This window comes from Puma concolor, chromosome D3 (assembly GCF_028749965.1).
Source record: "Puma concolor isolate L17-30 chromosome D3, mPumCon1.1.hap2, whole genome shotgun sequence".
Classification (NCBI taxonomy): Eukaryota; Metazoa; Chordata; class Mammalia; order Carnivora; family Felidae; genus Puma; species Puma concolor.
In genome coordinates this window covers 69,251,430-69,270,404 of record NC_141678.1, presented here as the reverse complement: position 1 = coordinate 69,270,404, position 18,975 = coordinate 69,251,430, and the positions used below count along the sequence as shown (strand labels likewise).

Here is an 18,975-nt window from a genome sequence, read left to right as displayed (position 1 = left end):
GTCATCATCAGTGCATCTGGAACAGTCACTGAGATAGAGCACAGACAGGAAATAAAACAAACCTCAACAAATTTTAAAGACTTGAAATCATATAGAATATGTTCTTTGACCACAAAGAAATTAAACTAGAAATCAGTAAGAAAGATATCTGGAAAATACCCCCAAATATTCAGAAAGTAACAGTGTACTTATGCATCACAAAGAGGAGGTCAAAAGTAAAAAGACCTTTTTTTAAATTTATTGTTTAATTTACATGCAAGTTAGTTAGCATCTAGTGCAACAATGATTTCAGGAGTAGATTCCTTAATGCCACTTACCCATTTAGCCCATCCCCCGTCCCACAACCCCTCCAGCAACCCTCTGTTCTCCATATTTAAGAGTCTCTTATGTTTTTGTCCCCCTCCCTGTTTTTATATTATTTTTGCTTCCCTTCCCTTGTGTTCATCTGTTCTGTGTCTTAAAGTCCTCATATGAGTGAAGTCATATGAAATTTGTCCTTCTCTGACTAATTTCGCTTAGCATAATACCCTCCAGTTCCATCCACATAGTTGCAAATGGCAAGATTTTATTCTTTTTGATTGTCAAGTAACATTCCATTTTATATATATATACACCACATTTTCTTTATCCATTCATCCGTCAGTGGACATTTGGGCTCTTTCCATACTTTGGCTATTGTCAATAGCACTGCTATAAACATTGGGGTGCATGTGCCCCTTCGAAACAGCACACCTGTATCCCTTGGATAAATGCCTAGTAGTGCAGTTGCTAGGTCGTAGGGTAGTTCTATTTTTAATTTTTTGAGGAACCTCCAGACTGTTTTCCAGAGTAGCTGCACCAGTTTGCATTCCCACCAGCAGTGCAAAAGAGATCCCCCTTTTCCGCATCCTGGCCAACATCTGTCGTTGCCTGAGTTGTTCGTGTTAGCCATTCTGATGGGTGTGAGGTGGTATCTCATTGTGGTTTTGATTTGTATTTCCCTGATGATGAGTGATGCTGAGCATTTTTTCATGTGTCGACTGGCCATCTGGATGTCTTCTTTGGAGAAGTGTCTATTCATGTCTTTGCCCATTTCTTCACTGGATTATTTGGTTTTTGGGTGTTGAGTTTGGTAAGTTCTTTATAGATTTTGGACACTAACCCTTTACCTGATATGTCATTTGCAAATATCTTCTCCCATTCCGTCGGTTGCCCTTTAGTTTTGCTGATTGCTGTGCAGAGCTTTTTATTTTGAGGAGGGCCCACTAGTTCATTTTTGCTTTTGTTTCACTTGCCTCCGGAGACATGTTGAGTAAGAAGTTGCTGTGGCCAAGGTCAAAGAGGTTTTTGCCTGCTTTCTCCTCGAGGATTTTGATGGCTTCCTGTCTTAGGTCTTTCATCCATTTTGAGTTCATTTTTGTGTATGGTGTAAGAAAGTGGTCCAGGTTCATTTTTCTGCATGTCGCTGTCCAGTTTTCCCAGCACCATTTGCTGAAGAGACCGTCTTTATTCCATTGGATATTCTTTCCTGCTTTGTCAAAGATGAGTTGCCCATACGTTTGTGGGTCCATTTCTGAGTTCTCTATTCTGTTCTATTGATATGAGTGTTTGTTCTTGTGCCAGGACCATACTGTCTTGATGATTACAGCTTTTTGATATTTCTTGAAGTCCAGGATTGTGATACCTCCAGCTTCAGTTTTCTTTTTCAAGATTACTTTGGCTATTCGGGGACTTTTCTGGTTCCATACAAATTTTAGGATTGTTTGTTCTAGTTCTGTGAAGAATGCTGGTGTTATTTTGATAGGGATTGCATTGAATATGTAGATTGCTTTGGGTAGTATCGACATTTTAACAATATTTGTTCTTCCTATCCAGGAGCATGGAATCTTTTTCCATTTTTTTGTGTCTTCTTCAATTTCTTTCATAAGCTTTCTATTAGTCTTCAGTGTAGAGATTTTTCATCTCTTTGGTTAGGTTTATTCTTAAGTATTTTATGGTTTTTGGTACAGTTATCAATGGGATCAATTCCTTGATTTCTCTTTCTGCTGCTTCATTATTGATGTATAGAAATGTAACGGATTTCTGTGCATTGATTTTATATCCTGCGACTTTGCTGAATTCGTGGATTAGTTCAAGTAGTTTTTTGGTGGAATCTTTTGGGTTTTCTTTTCTTTTTTTTTTTTTTAATTTTTTTTTTTCAACGTTTATTTATTTTTGGGACAGAGAGAGACAGAGCATGAACGGGGGAGGGGCAGAGAGAGAGGGAGACACAGAATCGGAAACAGGCTCCAGGCTCTGAGCCATCAGCCCAGAGCCCGACGCGGGGCTCGAACTCACGGACCGCGAGATCGTGACCTGGCTGAAGTCGGACGCTTAACTGACTGCGCCACCCAGGCGCCCCTTTTGGGTTTTCCATATAAAGTATCGTGTCATCTGGGAAGAGTGAAAGTTTGACTTCCTCCTGGCCTATTTGGATGCGTTTTATTCCTTTGTTTTGTTTGATTGCTGAGACTAGGACTTCCAACATTGTGTTGATAACAGTGTCAAGAGTGGACATCCCTGTCGCGTTCCTGACCTTAGGGGGAAAGCTTTCAGTTTTTCCCCATTGAGGATGATATTAGCGTTGGGTCTTTCTTATATGGCTTTTATGATCTTGAGGTATGATCGTTTTATCCCTACTTGCTTGAGGGTTTTTATCAAGAAAGGATGCTATATTTTGTCAAATGCTTTCTCTCCTTCTGTTGAGAGGATCATGTGGTTCTTGTCCTTTCTTTTATTGATGTGATGAGTCATGTTAATTGTTTTGTGGATATTGAACAGCCCTGTATCCCAGGTATAAATCCCACTTGGTCGTGGCGAATAATTCTTTTAATGTATTGTTGGATCCGGTTGGCTAGTATCTTGTTGAGGATTTTTGGATCCATAAAAGAACCTATTTTAGAGTTAGCAAAAATGAAAATGTAATATCAGAATTTGTGGGATACAGCTAAAGGGAAATTTATGGTATTAAATACTTCTATTAGAAAAGAAGAAAGGTCTTGAATAAATTATAAGATTACACATTAAGAAGTTAAAAAGAGTAAATTAAACCCAAAACAAGAAAAAGGAAATAATAAAGATGAGAACAAAAAATCAGTACAGTTGAAAAAGAAAGAAAACAAAATTGGTGATACCATAAGAAATCTCTGCCAGTAAATTTGATGACTTAGATGAAATGGACAAATTCCTTGAAAGGCCCAAACTTTCAAAGCTCACTCATGAAGACATAGATCATCTGAATAGTTCTGTATCTTTAATAGATACTGAATTAATACTTAAAAATTTACCAACAAAGAAAACTCCAGGCCTAGAAGGCTTCACCTTGAATTAATTCTGCCAGACTTTTAAGAAAGAACTATTACTATCTCAGTACAAACTCCTCCAGATAATACAAGGAGAGGATACTTCCCAACTCATTTTATTAAGGACATTATCACCCTAATGCCACTACTAGACAAAGATCTTACAAGAAAAGAAAAGTACAAGTCAGTATCACTCATAGACACAGACATAAAAATCCTCAAAATATTAGCAAATTGAATCTAGCAATGTATCAAAAGAAAAATGCAGCATGCTCAATTATCATGTAACCCAGGAGTTCAAGGCCAATGTAATTCACATTAGCAGACTAAGGAAGAGAAACCAGTCATCTCAATACATGCAAAAAAAAAAAAATTTGTCAAAATTCAGCATTCTTTCGTGATTTAAAAAAAATGCAGTAAAACTTTCTCAGCGTTGTACTGTTTACATTTTCTGAAAATAATAAAATGTAAATTTCTTTGAAAGAGAGGTCATGCATAAATTCATCAAGTAAAAATAGAAGAGTTTTAAATTGACCCTCAGTAACGTATTAAGATGATCACGTTGGACTTTACACAGCAGGCTTTCCTGGAATTTTCAGTAGATAGCGCTTGCTACTCCTGTCTGGTTTGGTTTATCCGTAAGTTTCACATGTATTGCAGTTGTTTCCTACATGGTAGGTAGGGCACCGTCGTCACTTTATGAATGGAGATACTCAGATACACTTAATAATAATGACGGAAACTGACACTTCATGAGCACTTACCATGTGCCAGGCGTTGCTCTTTGCACTTTGAAGGTATTAACCTATTTCATTTTAACAACACCCCCATGAGGCAAGCACTGTGTTTTTCCTCATTTATAGATCAGGAAACTGAGGCATAGAGAAGTTAAATAACCTGTCTACATTTACAAGCAGAGCTAAGAATTAAGCCCAAGCATCTGACACCTGGTAGGTGCTCTAAGCTACTGCGTGATGCTGCACAGAGAGGAAGCTGAGTATCTTACAAGTCCGGTAGCTGGTAAGTATCCGAGGCAGGACCCAAACTACGCCTTCTGACTCTGAGCACTTCACAGCCCACATTACCACGAGGTCTAATCTATGTAATGACACATGTTCAGTCTTCATCTTGTCCTCCAGTTACATCGCGTCTTTCTTGAAAATATCATCTATTTTCTTTGTAAATCCTCTGGAGATCTCTCCCACTGAATAGGCTGTTAACACATGTATTGATTAGAGCACAAAAACTTGAGGAAAAACTGAGAATCAGTGGGGAAATACATGTATTTTACTTTTCAAAATGTGTTTATTATTGTCTTAAGAAAAAGAAAAATGCCTCTCTAATACATACTTACCTCTTTTTTACCCCCATCTACCCCACCAGAGCTTCTCATTTCTATAAATCTGTGTTCTAGTGATCACTCACTGGTTTCATAATAAGTGGTTAAATGTGATTGTGACGTTACTCAAAGGGTGCAGCTGATTAATCAGAACGTGACCTTGGATAATTACTGTTCACAACTAATAACATAATTGAAGGTAACGTGCTGTACTTAGATTTCAGGAATTGTAGCCAAACGTGGTGGGCGGAGGAAAACTGTACACGCCCAGGGAAAAATCCCTTCCTTTGAAAAGTTGCCTTTGAGTTGCACTGACATATCATTCATTCCCATTTTCACCTTAAATATTTTATCTTCTGCAGACCTTATCAGAGGGGAAATAGTTGATCATTTTTATGATCTGTTAATCATAACAGAATGCTCTGAAAGTTGATAAAAGCCACCTAACTGTTAAAATCATCATCACTAAATTTACTGTTGTCTGCAAAATTCTAACCCAGTGGTAGGAAATACAAGCTTATATCTTTTTTTTTTTTTTTAAGTTTATTTGTTTTGAATGAGAAAGAGAGACAGAAAATCCCAAGCAGGATTTGCGCTGTAAGCACAGAGCCTAATGCGGGGCTTGAACCCCCAAACCGTAAGATCATGACCTGAGCCAAAATCAAGACTCAGATACTCAACCCACTGAGCCACCCAGGCGCCCCCAAGTCTATACCTTTGAATAAATTGTTTCACATTCTTGGCTGCTGTGGCAGCCTGACTCCAAATGAAATTGGGGACGAAACAAATTACACCTTTCACCTCAAATACTTTCCATTAAGAAAAGTAAGGCTTTTGTTAGTAAGAACTGCTGGAGACAGCATGATAAAGTAAGGAACAGCCAAGTACTGGTCTCCCTCCGGACACTGACCGGCTGACTTGGGACAAGCCTCTCTCTCTCTCTAACCCTGTTGCGTCATCTGTAGGACAGAGCTTTATCAGCTCCCTGGATTGTTGTGAGAATTAATTAACAGTAGAGCACATGGTCCATAGTAAACATGCAGTAGATGTCCGTTCCCTTCATTTTTGATACATAACTTATACTTCCCTTCTGGAAGTGGTAGGTTTACCATTTTTTAAGTAGCGTGAGTTTGAATGCGACAAGAGAACATCAGCTTAAAACAGACGAATGGGAGCCAGTTTGAAAAAGGGAATTTAGTTAGAAACTGAGTCTCCTTCCTAACCCGCAGCTCTCCTGGTTGAGAACGGCAGTTCCTTGAGGCCTGGAGGCAAGTCCGCACATGGTACAGAGTGAACAAGAGTGGATCACCATTGCGTTCCTTCCCTCTGTGACCATGTGGCACGTCCATGCTCTCCCTTGTGGGCTGTGGTATGTGTATTTGAGCACCACACAGTCTGCTTTGCTTTGGTTCTGTACGTTTTGGTCTCCCCATCGGCAGTTTCCAAAGTGGACGGGTACCCACCGTCCATAGCAGCGTGGGAGGACTGTATCAGAGCTTTCTTTTCATCTAAAAATAAAGAGATTGAGTTTTCCCAATGCATAGCATTGCACGGACCGCCCGCCAGGCTCTCCGTGTCAGCTGCAAGACTCCGGGTCTCCCGGGGAGGAGAGGGGCGGTCTCGGCTTGGAGGGCGTGGTGGGCACTCTCACCTTTCATTCACCTATAGTTCCTGGTGATGTATGTTATTCATGGTTATAAATCTGAGTTTAACTAAGTAAAGCCTCTAAGATGGAGTATTGGAAAGAGTCCTGCAAAGGAGCCATAAATCAAAGGCAGTCCAATAGAAGTACACGTGACACAAAGGAAATGGCAGAGCCGAGGTCCCCCTCAACCTGGAGCAGATGCTAAATCACAGGGTGAAAACACTAACGAACCCTTCTCATCTCGCAAGAGACGGTTGCACAAAAATTGCCAAGCAGGGTGTTTGCATTACGGGTTTGTATTTACTGTGATAAGCAGTGCTCTTACTGTGACTGATACCGTATTTGCTGTTGATAATGTGAAGCCTCTGTGACGTGTAAGATCCAGGACAGTTAATCATCCAGATTCATTCTAAGGATCATATTAATGAGTATAAAAAGGTGTTTTGTGTCTGTAGTTAGGTAACGTTTTAAACTAGCTTTTCTCTTTCACATATAAAATAGCCTATAAATGGAGATACTCAATTTTCTAACAAAACAAATTTTTATATTTTTACATGCCTGACTGTAAATACTTAGGTTATTCTCTTGAATTAAAAAATGACCTATAATCTTCTTAATTTATTAACATCTTGATCTTAAAATGATTTCCTAAAAAAATACTGGCATTCTTTTAGTTTTTAGTGACCAATATTAAGGTGTGGGTTGTTTTTTTTTTAACACTTATTTATTATTGAGAGACAGAGAGACAGAGCACGAGTTGGGGAGGTTCAGAAAGAGAGAGAGAGAGAGAGAGAGAGAGAGAAGGAAACACAGAATCCGAAGCAGGCTCCAGGCTCTGAGCTGTCAGCACAAAGCCAGACACGGGGCTTGAACTCACAGAGTGGAGATCCTGACCTGAGCCCAAGTTGGACACTTCACTGAGCCCCTTTAGTGACCAATATTAAAAGACAGTGTTATTTTCAGAGCACCTCTGTTATTAGCATCTTGCTGCATAGTTCCAACTGTGCTGTCACACGAAACAAAAACAGTTCTAGCTTGCTGTTGATTAGCCTTGTTGATCAGGGATAAGAGTATGGTGATTACATTCCGTTAATAAATGATCCCCCATACGTCATTTTAGCTGTTAGCTTCAGATTGCTTTCTCATCGGGCCTTTTTTTTTTTTTTTTTTTTTTTTTTTTGAGAGTTCCCGGTCAGTAAGCCTCAAAATTGACAGATTTTAAGCTTTAGCTCTCTCTCCCCACCTTCTGATGGGTGCCACCCTCTAAATGAAATATAAACAAATGCAAGGTGAGGCTGCACACTGAAAGAGCAGAACTCCGGAGGCTTGCTTAAGCCACAGCATGGGTCATCAGCCCGGAATATTCAGACGCTGGTTCTGACTCAGCCATCAAATGCTTTCAGAGAGGACCGTGTGCAGGAGAGCTAGAGGAGTAAGGCTGGGTCGCCTTTAGGAAATGGACCTACCACATGAGGAAGGCAGCTTGTGCATCTCCTTGTTTAAGAAATAACACTTTACCTTCCAGGTGATCACCTTCTTCAGCTCAAGGTTGCTGCAAGCGGGAGCTGAGCTCTCTGTGGAACGGGTCCTGGAAATCATCAAGCAGGGGGCCGTCGCACTGCCCAAAGACAGGCTGAAGGTAAGACTGCTGAAGGACACGTGCACTTTTGTATCACTTGGTGTAAACATTAGTGTCTGGGCAGGCCCTACTTGCCAGTACTTGGCTGGAAAAGGCTCTTTACTGCCTTCTCTACTCCATACTCGTACGCAGAACTGTGACGTAGAGGGATTCCCACAGTTTTTTAAAAGAAAACCGCCAAAGAAGGACTAACACCTCCATACCACGCCATGCACTGTGAATAAAGAAGCCCCTTACTTTTTTAACCCAGTGAAATGATTCAGTCTTACAAGTGTCAAGGGTTGAAGGGAAGGCACTGCTGGTGGTGGTGACTCAGCACCGGGCCACACATAGTGTTCACTCAGTGCCCTGTGGCGTTCTGAGTGTCTCGTGCCGTTAACTGCTTCGATCCTCAGAACGCTTGGAGGTGGGTAGTGTTTCGCCCAAACTTTTCAGATGGAGAAACTGAGGCACAGAGAGGTTACGCGACTTACCCAAAACCACGCAGCCAGAACACTGTGGAACTGGGAGGTTCGTACTCACGCAGTGTGGCTCCAAAGTCCACGCTCAGAATCCCCACGCCATTCACTGTCTGCCTGCACATAGCTCTGGAAAGAGAAGCGTCTCTTGGAAGAGGTAGGGGAAATAGGGTATCTTACGAAGGCACTTAACGTTTGCGTGCTCGGCGTGTTTCCAAAGTGATCTCATGATGTGAAACTCATACCCTAAGACTAATTTTCTCCTTAAAAAAAAAAAAGGATATAAAGGGAGTATTTTGTGAACGTACAGCATTGTAACACATCTTAGCTTTCATGCTGCTTTTCAGGGTTTGCCTCATTACCTCTAATTTTTCTAGAGCGCTCGTTCCTAAATTAACAACACAGGGCATCATAGTAGATGTTTAGCCGCCTTCATCATAGTGTTTTATCACAACCAACTTCTGTTCCAGAGTTACTGTTTGGGGGGCTGTGTTTTTAACACTATCACAGAACCACTGCTTCTGAATGCTCGAGAGAGGTTGTTGTAGGATATGAAAATATTTTCAGTTATAACAACAGAGTTTGTAAAATAATAGCACATTAGTCATCATAACCACTTGCACAAGTTCCACCGAAAGTAAACAGCAGCGAGGTTTCTGTTTATCAGCTAAAATGGCACCACCATGTGGCAATAACATAGAAACTGATTACAGGTCACTGGTCCCTCCAGCTTTGACTTGACTCTCTTCCTGACAGTTCTTTAAATGTAAGGAATTCATATCGTTTCCATTCCTACATAGAGTAAGACTTCGGAGGTTTGTTGTTTCTCGAGGGTGCGCGCACACGCATGTATGTGTGTGTGTGTGCGTGTGTGTGTGCGTGCGCACGTGCTGTTTCCAGTTTACCTGAACTACACCACGCGAACCGGTACGAAAACCCATGAAGATGGGAGTGGCTGCCTACAGGACATGGTGGACCTTGGTGTCTCAGCTAAGTCAATAGAGAAGAGGAGCCGTCAGGAGGCTGGAGGGAAAGGGTCACAGAGGTATCTGGAGGGGGATTTGAATGGGATCAAAGAGGGGGTGCAGTGGAAGTAGTGGAAATGGGGCTAAATGAAGACGGCAGAAGGGGAGCACGTCTTGGTGACAGCGTGGTCTGGCTCTGGCCATGAGTGAGGGACTGAAGTGCTGTGCCGGCGAATGGAAGTCAGTGCGGTTGAGCCAGTTAGTGAACTGGAAGCCAGGGATGGGCTGGTCATTCGCATAAGCTTCCTAGTCCCCCCAGGGCGATGAGCCGTGGGTGGAGAGAAGGACTGTGAGCCAGATGCCGCGGTCAGTCAATGGCAGTAGGTGGCAGTGCACAGACGACACGAAGCTGGTGCCAGCCTCCTATGGGCAGACCCTTCTGCTTAAGTGTAGAGGAATAATAGCCAGGAGACAGTAATGAAAACAAAGAGGGCACCAGCCCCACCTCCAGACCCTGAAGTCTGGAACGTGAAAGAATGAGCAGCCTCTAACTTCCAAAGGCTCCAGGGGAATCGGAGTCCCAAGGGGAGAGAGCTGAGTTTCAGTTAAAGAAGTAAGGAGGGCGCCTGGGTGGCTCAGTCGGGTAAGCGTCCGACTTCAGCTCAGGTCACGATCTTGTGGTTCACGAGTTTGAACCCCACATCGGGCTCTGTGCCGACAGCTCCGAGCCTGGAGCCTGCTTCTGATTCTGTGTCTCCCTCTCTTTCTACCCCTCTCTCACACTGAGTCTCTCTCTCTCTCCCCAAAATAAATAAACATTTTTTAAAAAGGAGGGGGGAGTAAGGAGGTAAGATTCCTTGTAGGGACTGAGGATGTAGTGATAACTTACAACCATGAAATAGGGGCTCCCAAGAGCCCTGTGGGGTATGGGAGCAGTGTGACCGAGTATCACATTAGTAACCCAGGTGGGGTGCAGACGCAGGTGAAGTTACAGTAGGGAACCTGTAAACCATGTAAGGTGAGGAATACAGGATGTGTAACCTGGAGAAGAGAAGACTTCAGGAAAAGGGCCTGCACGCGTGCGTATGCTTTCGGGATTCAACTGCTTTCGGGATTATTCTGTAGAAGAGGAGCTGAGCAGTTCACTGTCGGCCCTAGGACAGCGGGTAGAAACTGAACCAAGACAGGTGTTAGTTCAACGTAAGAAAATGTTTGCTGACAACTTAAGTTGTTCAGCGGTCCAGACGTGGCTCCAGGAAATCGCGAAGTACTCACAACTAAGTCTGGATGGTAGGCATAAGGGGAGTACCAGATGGCAGGGGCACTCAATCCATACAATCCATAACATAAGAAAAATGGCTGAAAGGATTTCTATTATAAAAAGTTACAGGTGCGCCTGGGTGGCTCAGTCGGTTAAGCGTCCAACTCTTGATTTGGGTTCAGGTCCCGATCTCACGGTTCAGGAGTTGGAGCCCCGCGTTGGGCTCTGCACTGACATCGTGGAGCCTGCTTGGGATTCTCATTCTCTCTCTCTCTCTCTCTCTCTCTCTCTCTCTCTCTCTCTCTCTGTCTATCCTCCTCTGCCCCTCCCCTACTCACACTCTTGCTTGCTCTCTCTCTCAAAATAAATAAATAAACATAAAAAAAAAATGTTTTTAAGTTACAAAGGATGATCCCAAAGATTTGCAGTTAACGGTCTGGACTTCTATCTTCCAAAATTCCGTGAAGAGTTTCTGTAGAGCAGTGCCCTAGTAACATCCTCCTCCTCTTGAAAATGACTTAGAGGTGAGCACCCTGCTGCTGCCAGATAAAGTCTGGAGTCCTGGGACAGGAACCCGACACCGTGCACGTCTAGCCCCCAGCCGCTGTTCTCCATACTCCCCTTTCCCTGAGCAGCGATCCAGCCACCAGAACGACCTCTGTGCCTTCTGCGTCTTCCTTCCTGCACGTTCAGATTTGCTGACGCAGTTCTCTCTTCCCAGTGCACCGGCCCCTCAGCCCTTTGCTTCCCTCCTAAGCATTTTAAGGCCTTGCTGAGTTTGTGAACTGCTGTGAAACCTTTCCTTTTACTTCTCCTCCTACATATGCTTCCGTCCTCTAAATGCCTGCAGCATTTGCTGAGACTCCTGGTCTCTTCCACCCCGTACGTAGTTGTTCAAATGTTTTCTCTTTCCCACTCAACTCCAACTTCCTTGAGGAGTCGCGTCTTGCTCATCTGTGTCCCCTTGATGCATGCTTCCGTGCCTTATACATAGTAGCTACCCAATAAATCTGATGAGAGGATGAGTGAAATTCCCACTTTACATGCTCTAAAGAGGAAACAGGGACTCGTTGGAATTCAAAGGTTCAGGAGTAACATTTTTTATCTCCAGACCTGCTTTTCGTATTTTTATTCTACCTTCCTCTTCACAATTTTAATTCATTTAACTCTTTCTCCGTGTATGTGTCAGGCACCGTACTAGACTGTAGGAAGATACAGCCTTGGACAAAACAGATAAAAATGGCTGCCTTCATAGAGTTTATTTTTTGGTGGGGGAAATGGACAACCAGATAAATAAGTAAAATGTTTGCTATTCTAGGTAGCAGTAAGTGGGAGGGAAAATATAGAAGAGGAGGAGAATACACAGCATTGGGAAGAAAGCAGTTTTGGATGGCATGGGCAGAATATTGTTGAATCAGTGCTGCTTTGCTGTTTTTTGTTTTACATTTTCTTTTAAAATAATTTTAGACTTACCAGAAAAGTTGCAAAAACAGTAGGTATAGTTCATATAAGCCCTTCATCCAGGTTCCCCTAATGTTAACAACACATATAACTCAAGTACGATATCAAAACCAGAAAATTGGAGCGCTAGATGGTTCAGTCGGTTAAGTGTCTGACTTTGGCTCAGGTCGTGATCCCATGTTCCGTGGGTGGAAGCCCTGAACTGGGTTCTGTGCTAACAGCTCAGAGCCTGGAGCCTGCTTTAGATTCTGCGTCTCCCTCTCTCTCTGCCCCTCCCCCACTTGTCCTCTGTCTCTCTCTCTCTCTCTCTCAAAAATAACATTTAAAAAATTTTTTTAATTAAAAAAAACCCACAAAATTAGCATGAGTTTAATACTATTACCTGAATTACAGACCTTATGTGAATATTACTATTTTTTTTCTCCTAGTGTCTTTATGCTGCTCCCCAGTCCTATTCAGATCCCACTTTGCATTTTGCTGTCATGTTTCCTTACTCTCCAGTCTGTAAGCGTTCCTCAGTCTTCCCTTACCTTTCATGACCTTGACAGTATGGATAGTGCTGCTCAGTTGTTTTGCAGAATGTCCCTCAGTTTGGGTTTTTCTCATGATTACATTGAAATTAACACATATTCTACCAACCTACGCATAGAAGTGATGTTGTGTCCTTCTCAGTCCATAGAATCAGGAGGTACCTGATGTTACCATGTCTCACTACTGATGATGGTTCTCCTTGATCATTTGGTTAATGTGGTGTCTACCAGATTTCTCCTGGAAAAAGTCACTGTTTTTCCCTTTATAACTGATGACTCTCTTAGGAGTGAGACTTTGCTAATATCCTGTTTCTCCTCACAACTTTTGCCACTGAATTTATCGTCCATCAGTGGATCTTATCTGCACAGTTATTACTGTGGTGTTTACCTAATGATAATTTTGTATTTTGTTATAGAGTATAATTCAGTACTATCACTTACTTATTTTGTTGCTCAAATTGTTCTAGCTTTGGCCAGTGGGAGCTCCTCCGGGTTGGTTCCTGCATCCTCTGACATGCCCCTATCTTGTTTTGAGCACACCTTTACTTTTCTGGGGTGCAAGATTACCCAAGACTCATCTCATGTTTTTCCTGCACCAGTCCTGGAATCAACCACTTCTCCAATGAGCTCTGGTTCCTTTCTTTTCTTTTCTTTTCTTTTCTTTTCTTTTCTTTTCTTTTCTTTTCTTTTCTTTCCTTTCCTTTCCTTTCCTTTCCTTTCCTTTCCTTTTCTTTTCTTTTCTTTTCTTTTCTTTTTTTTAATAAATGGTATTTAGGAGGGGTACCTGGGTGGCTCAGTTGGCTAACCGACCGACTTTGGCTCAGGTCATGATCTCACAGTTTGTGAGTTCGAGCCCTGCGTCAGGCTCTGTGCTGACAGCTCAGAGCCTGGAGCCTACTTCAGATTCTGTGTCTCCCCCCCTCTCTACCCCTCCCATGCTCACGCTCTGTGTCTCTCTGTGTCTCAATAATAAATAAATGTTAAAAAAAATTAAAATTAAAAAAAATAAATGGTATTCAGGAAACAAGACCTCAGCACTAGGCAACCTTCTTCTTAGAACTTTATGTACCCTTCTACTCGTTCTATCTTTCCCCATCTCCTTTCTGTTCTGTGGACAGCCAGTACTTCCTCACTCTGCTATCATACCAGATATTTTTCTTCTTTTATATCCCTCCCTTGCGATAAACCTTAGCTCCTTTCTTTCAGATTATTGCTCACTAATTGTGTCTTTAGTCCATTTCTTTCCTACCCATTCCAATCCCAGACTTTATTTTTTAATTCCTTTGGTGAATGCCTTTGGCCCAAGAGCCCCTCCATGGACCATAGCAGATACTGAAAGCTAATTAGTTCACTCTAGTACTGAATTTAAAGCAAAATGAATTGCAGCATACAGGCTATATGTTTGAATGTTAATATGTTGTGCATTCATTATACTGTATTCAGAAAGAAAGTGTTCTCTATATTTGAGACAGTAACATATAACTGAAAATATGACTCTTTGTTTTTCAGGATTATGGTTAAAGAGAGATTAATTAATCTGTAGGAGATCCCAAGCCATTTAACTCTTATTTAGAGCAAGATCCTATGGAGACCAAGATCATGGATAAATCCCTTAGATGCCGGTTCACTTTTTTCCGAAACATAGCAAGAAAGTGTACTCCTGACTCCAGATTTCCATCTCACTCTGTGGTTGAAAGAGGGACAGATGAGGGAAGAGGGATGATTTAGTTTAAAAAAAAAAAAAAAAAAAAAGACAAGAAAGCAAGCCATCCCCAGTACTAGAAAAGAAACTAAAGTTATATTTATTCACAGATGGTGAGTCATCCTCAGTTGGTTTAAATGATAGCACATTATTACCACAGATGTTACCAGAAAAAAAGGCTGTTTATCTTTATAATCAAGCCTTATCTCAATTATTTTAATCATCTTTTTGGATTGAGTGTTTATAATAAAACGAATCACTTAAAACCTCTAGAGTTTAATTCATAGAACACTGCTGTATCTAGAGTTGATTGAAAATTCAAGCTGTGTGTTGAATAATATTTGTATTATACCACATGACAGCACATTATTGCCTTTTGGCTGGTTTACTACTATATACTGATAAAATAATTGTCGGGCCCGTAATAATAGCTTTGTGTGCAAGATTGATGTAAAAGAGGTTGTTTTAAATTGGAAATGCTGTTGTAATAAGGTCTTTCTGAAAGTGTGGGATAGTGTGCAGTTATTGATTTGTTCTTTTCCTAAAATATAAATTAAACATCAAGAAAATTCGGAGTTCTTTCCAACGACCCTTTGGGTTGTTAAGAGGAACACAAGGCTCCTTGCTCCTGAGAAATAATCAGCTAGTGTCAGCTGAAGATGAGCCAAAAGGTTTTGAAGTTTTCCTTGCATTATAGGACTGAAGCCAAATTTGTAGAGGAGTTATTCTTCCAATTTTGGGCAAGTAAACATTAAGATCTGGAAGCCCATGGCATAGTAATTGACTTTCAACCAAATAAAATATTTTTCAATCAAATGTTATTTGACATAGCCTTCTAAAATATTTGTGTAATATCCTGTGTGGGAACATATACTCTTTGGATAAATCTGTCTATATAGTTAAACAACTCGGCTGTTCAGAGTAAATAGTATTAATGTCATTCTAAACATCCTCTTCTTACTGGTATTCCGTGAAGTCTGGGAAAGGCAATACCAGGTAATTAGTTTTTTCAGACTCTCCTGCATAAACAGAGACCTAAAGAACAGGCTCTGAAATTCTAAGTTGCTTATTTCTCCTTTAGGGGTTGGAAGGAAATAAATAAAGTTAGTGTGTCCTCCAGGAGCTGAGCTCGAAGCCACAGCTCAAAGTTCGCACTGTCTGCGTCCGCAACAGGGACTGTTCGGACTCCCAAGAGCGATCCGAGCGTCATGACAATGGGTCAGAACGCATCCAGGCCTGTGCGGATTCTTCTACCACTACCACACCACCTCATATTCAACTGCATAAAGTCCCCCAGGTTCCCTCTTTTCTTTGATCCCGTGAATTATCTGTAGTTTGAAAACTAAGATACCATATCTAGTGTTTGAAAATTAGGCCCTGATTTTCAGGGGGAATTAACCAGAAGATAGCTTCCCTTTTAGGATAAAGAGGAAGCTACGGAATAATACAAGTCACTGACAATTAACTAAACGTCTCCTCTCATTCACTTGATAAAGCATAGGAATTAAAGGCGGGTAGCCAGTCGCACACTAAATTATTTTTAAAGCCTTTATTTTATATTCACTTTTTAGAATATTCTGTTGTTAGTCATGTAAAGAGAAATCTAGTTAACTGAAATTTCAAGAATTTTTTCATAGCTTCTTAATACTGACTTGCTTAAAAACTTCCCCCTCTCTCCTACCGGGAGTCTCTCCCCATCCCCACCCCAAGTGTCTGTCAGCTCTGTGTCCCCAGAGCTGATTCCTGAGTGCCACCCTGGCCTGCCCACCTGCTGTTGGTGGCCTGCCTCCAGGTCCCATAGAAACTCTGGTCAGCAGGTCCGCAGCCACGCTCCCCTGTGTCCTTGTGGATTTCTTCCCGTGGAAATGTGACCAGCCGACATCCTCTCTAACTCAAAAGTGCCACCAGTTCTGTGAATTCTCATTACTTCCCAAATCTCTCCTTTCCCTCCACGTTCCCCTCCCACCCACCCACTCCCCCGTAGCCAGGGGAGTCTCCTGTGCCCACCCTCCTGTGGCCAGCACGCGGGGCCAGGCAGAGCCTCACTCTCGACCCTGGGTCCCGTTTGCCTATGGATCCTGGGCTCCAGGCTGCTGGCCCACCTCCACGAGGTCGGCGGCATTGTCGCCGTCTGTGCCTGCCTCCTGCCGCTCCTGCCTCCTGCCTCCTTTCCTAACGCCCCCTCCCAGCTGCGTGTCTTTCTTCGGATGCACTCCTCATGCCTCAAGTCCCAGGGCAGGCTTTCCCTTTCCCGAGCGGCCCACCCCGGTCCACCCAGGCAGCACAGTCACGGCGGAAATGAACTTTTCCACCCCGCCTCTTGATTTCCTTCTAGCTCTCCTCTCTGCCAAAATACCGATTTCTCCTTTGCTCCTTCAGCTCTCCTTACCATTTCGCAGCATTAGAGCGAAACATCAAAAGGACTTACTCTCACGCAGTGCAAAGTGAGGGTTGTCTCCATGGCCTGCTTTAGTGAGGACCCCTCGGCCCAGGCTTTGGGGTGCAGAATGGGAAGGTGGGGGCTGTGCCTGCCCTTAGCGCTAAGCTCTCCCAGCTGATGGGTTCCCCTGCGTTTTGTGCTGTTTCCACCATCTGTGTGCCTCTGTCCCCAAATTTACATCTCAGAATTTATTCATTCACTGTTCCTTTACTAGATTTTCATCATCGTCATTTGTAGTACATACAGCATACAAATAACACATTATAATTTTTAAGTGTGTTTTGACTGTTTATTCCGTCTGCAGCTAGTCCACTTTAAACACGACATGGCCAGAGCATTGGTGGGCAGATACAGGTGCAGACGACACCAACCCTGTCCTCAAAACTACGTGTCCCGTTTCAGGAGAGAAAGGCGCAGCTCGCAAAGACCGCGCACAGAGCAGGGCAATCAGTGCTGCACGTCAAATGAACAGCATAGAAGTTCAGTTCTGAGGGAGGTCAGAGCAGGAAAACGGGACGTCGCTGGGAAGGTTTTAAGGAGAAACCTGGCCTTGATCTTCTCTGTCTTAAAGGGGTGGTGAGGGTTCCATGGGCTGAGATGAGAAAGAAATCCAGGCAGAGGAAACGTATGGGTGAGTGAAAGCGAACACCCAAGGCAAGTTCAGCTTTGTGTCCCACTGAAAACATAAGATTTCTCATAATACCTACGACCAGATTAATGTGGCTGGTGTTATTTAGTGACACACTAATGTCATTAGACTGGCGGCTTTCAAATTTTTTTGACTGCCACCCACAGCAAAATATGCATCTTACACACATTTCTATACAACCGAAACAAAAGTTTCATAAAAGAGAAACATTTCATTTGTCCTCAGTAAATGTGATGAGCGCTGATATTTCCTATTTCTTTCCTCTTTTTTAATTGCCAGGCAGACCCATTAAATCAATTTAATAGTCCACTATGATTTAGCAACTCAGTTTTTGAAATAAGCATTAGATCTTTTTTTTTTTTTAAGTTTATCTTATCTACTTAGCATGCGTGCAAGCAGGGCAAGAGCAGAGAGAGAGGGAGAGAGAGAATCCCAAGCGGGCTCTGGGCTGTCAGCGCAGAGCCCGACTCAGGGCTCCATCCCATGAACCACAAGATCATGACCTGAGCCGAAGTCGAGTTCAGTGCTTCACCGACTGAACCACCCAGGCGCCCCTAGAATGTTGGTTTTCAAGGCATAGCCCTTGTGCCAGCAGCATCCGCATCCCATAGGAACTTGTTAGAAATGCACATTCTCGGGCCCCCAGAATTCCTGAAGTCGAAGCTCCGGGGCTGGGACCCAGCTGTCTGCGTCTTAACAAGCCCCAAAGGTGGTGTCTGATGTTAGTTCAAGTTTGAAAAGCACAGCAATGGCTAATTCCCCCCAGCACACCAGCAACTCTCCACTCTTAGGACCTTTGTACTGGTTTCTCTTGCCTGCTTCAACTGCTGTCCCCGATGTCTGCATACCCCCTTGGTGTATTCGCTCGCCCAAGCACCTGATGCCTGACTCCCTGAGGCCTACCCTGACCCCTGGTTTCAATGTTCACACTCCCTGTCCCCCAATTCTGTATTTTTTTTTCTTCCTTCACATTATTTATCATGTTAACATACTGTGTACTTATTTATTATTCTTCTCCCAGGTAATGGAAGCTCCAGAAGGTCAGGGACCTTCACGTTTTGTTAATTTGAAGAGTCTGAAACTCTATTGGCACATCAGGGCACTTCCATATTTGCCGAATGGAAGGGAGGCAGGCAGAAAAGGGGGTCTGTTGACCACGGGGTGGTGGTCTGAGATTCTGCTTCCGATTAACATGCTTCTTTGGAGAACAGCTCTCCACAGACTTCTTGCAGGGTCCACTTTTGTGCCAAAACACCATCGCAGAACAAAGGTCAAAGCAGAAGTCCTGGTCACCTTGTTGGAATAGTTCCATTTTTTAAGCCTATAATATTATTTTACACTGTGTATTCTGAGAGCTTCAAAACCCTGATCTGACCTCCACTTGAGTGCACCCATCAACAGGATACTGCCTCTGCAGATTGACCTCCCTAAATTTTTAATAGTATCTCTTCTTGCCTCTTGGCTTGCACTGATTTCATTATCGTTCAAGCAGAGGAAACTATTCAGATAAGCGACCTCATTCTATTTCTGAATCTTTCTTGGAAAGGGAAGAGCGTGATGGAGCTA

At 42.8% G+C, this 18,975-nt stretch overlaps 1 protein-coding gene across 4 annotated transcripts in view; it reads left to right on the top strand.

The window, feature by feature from the left end:
• DYM (dymeclin) overlaps positions 1-18,975 on the top strand; it is a 357,699-nt gene that overhangs the window by 296,605 nt on the left and 42,119 nt on the right. For all 4 annotated transcript variants that reach the window (XM_086682934.1, XM_086682937.1, XM_086682936.1 and 1 more), the window contains one exon: positions 7,830-7,943. In XM_086682934.1, coding sequence (XP_086539060.1) covers positions 7,830-7,943 — 114 coding nt within the window. The remainder of the gene's footprint in view (positions 1-7,829; positions 7,944-18,975) is intronic.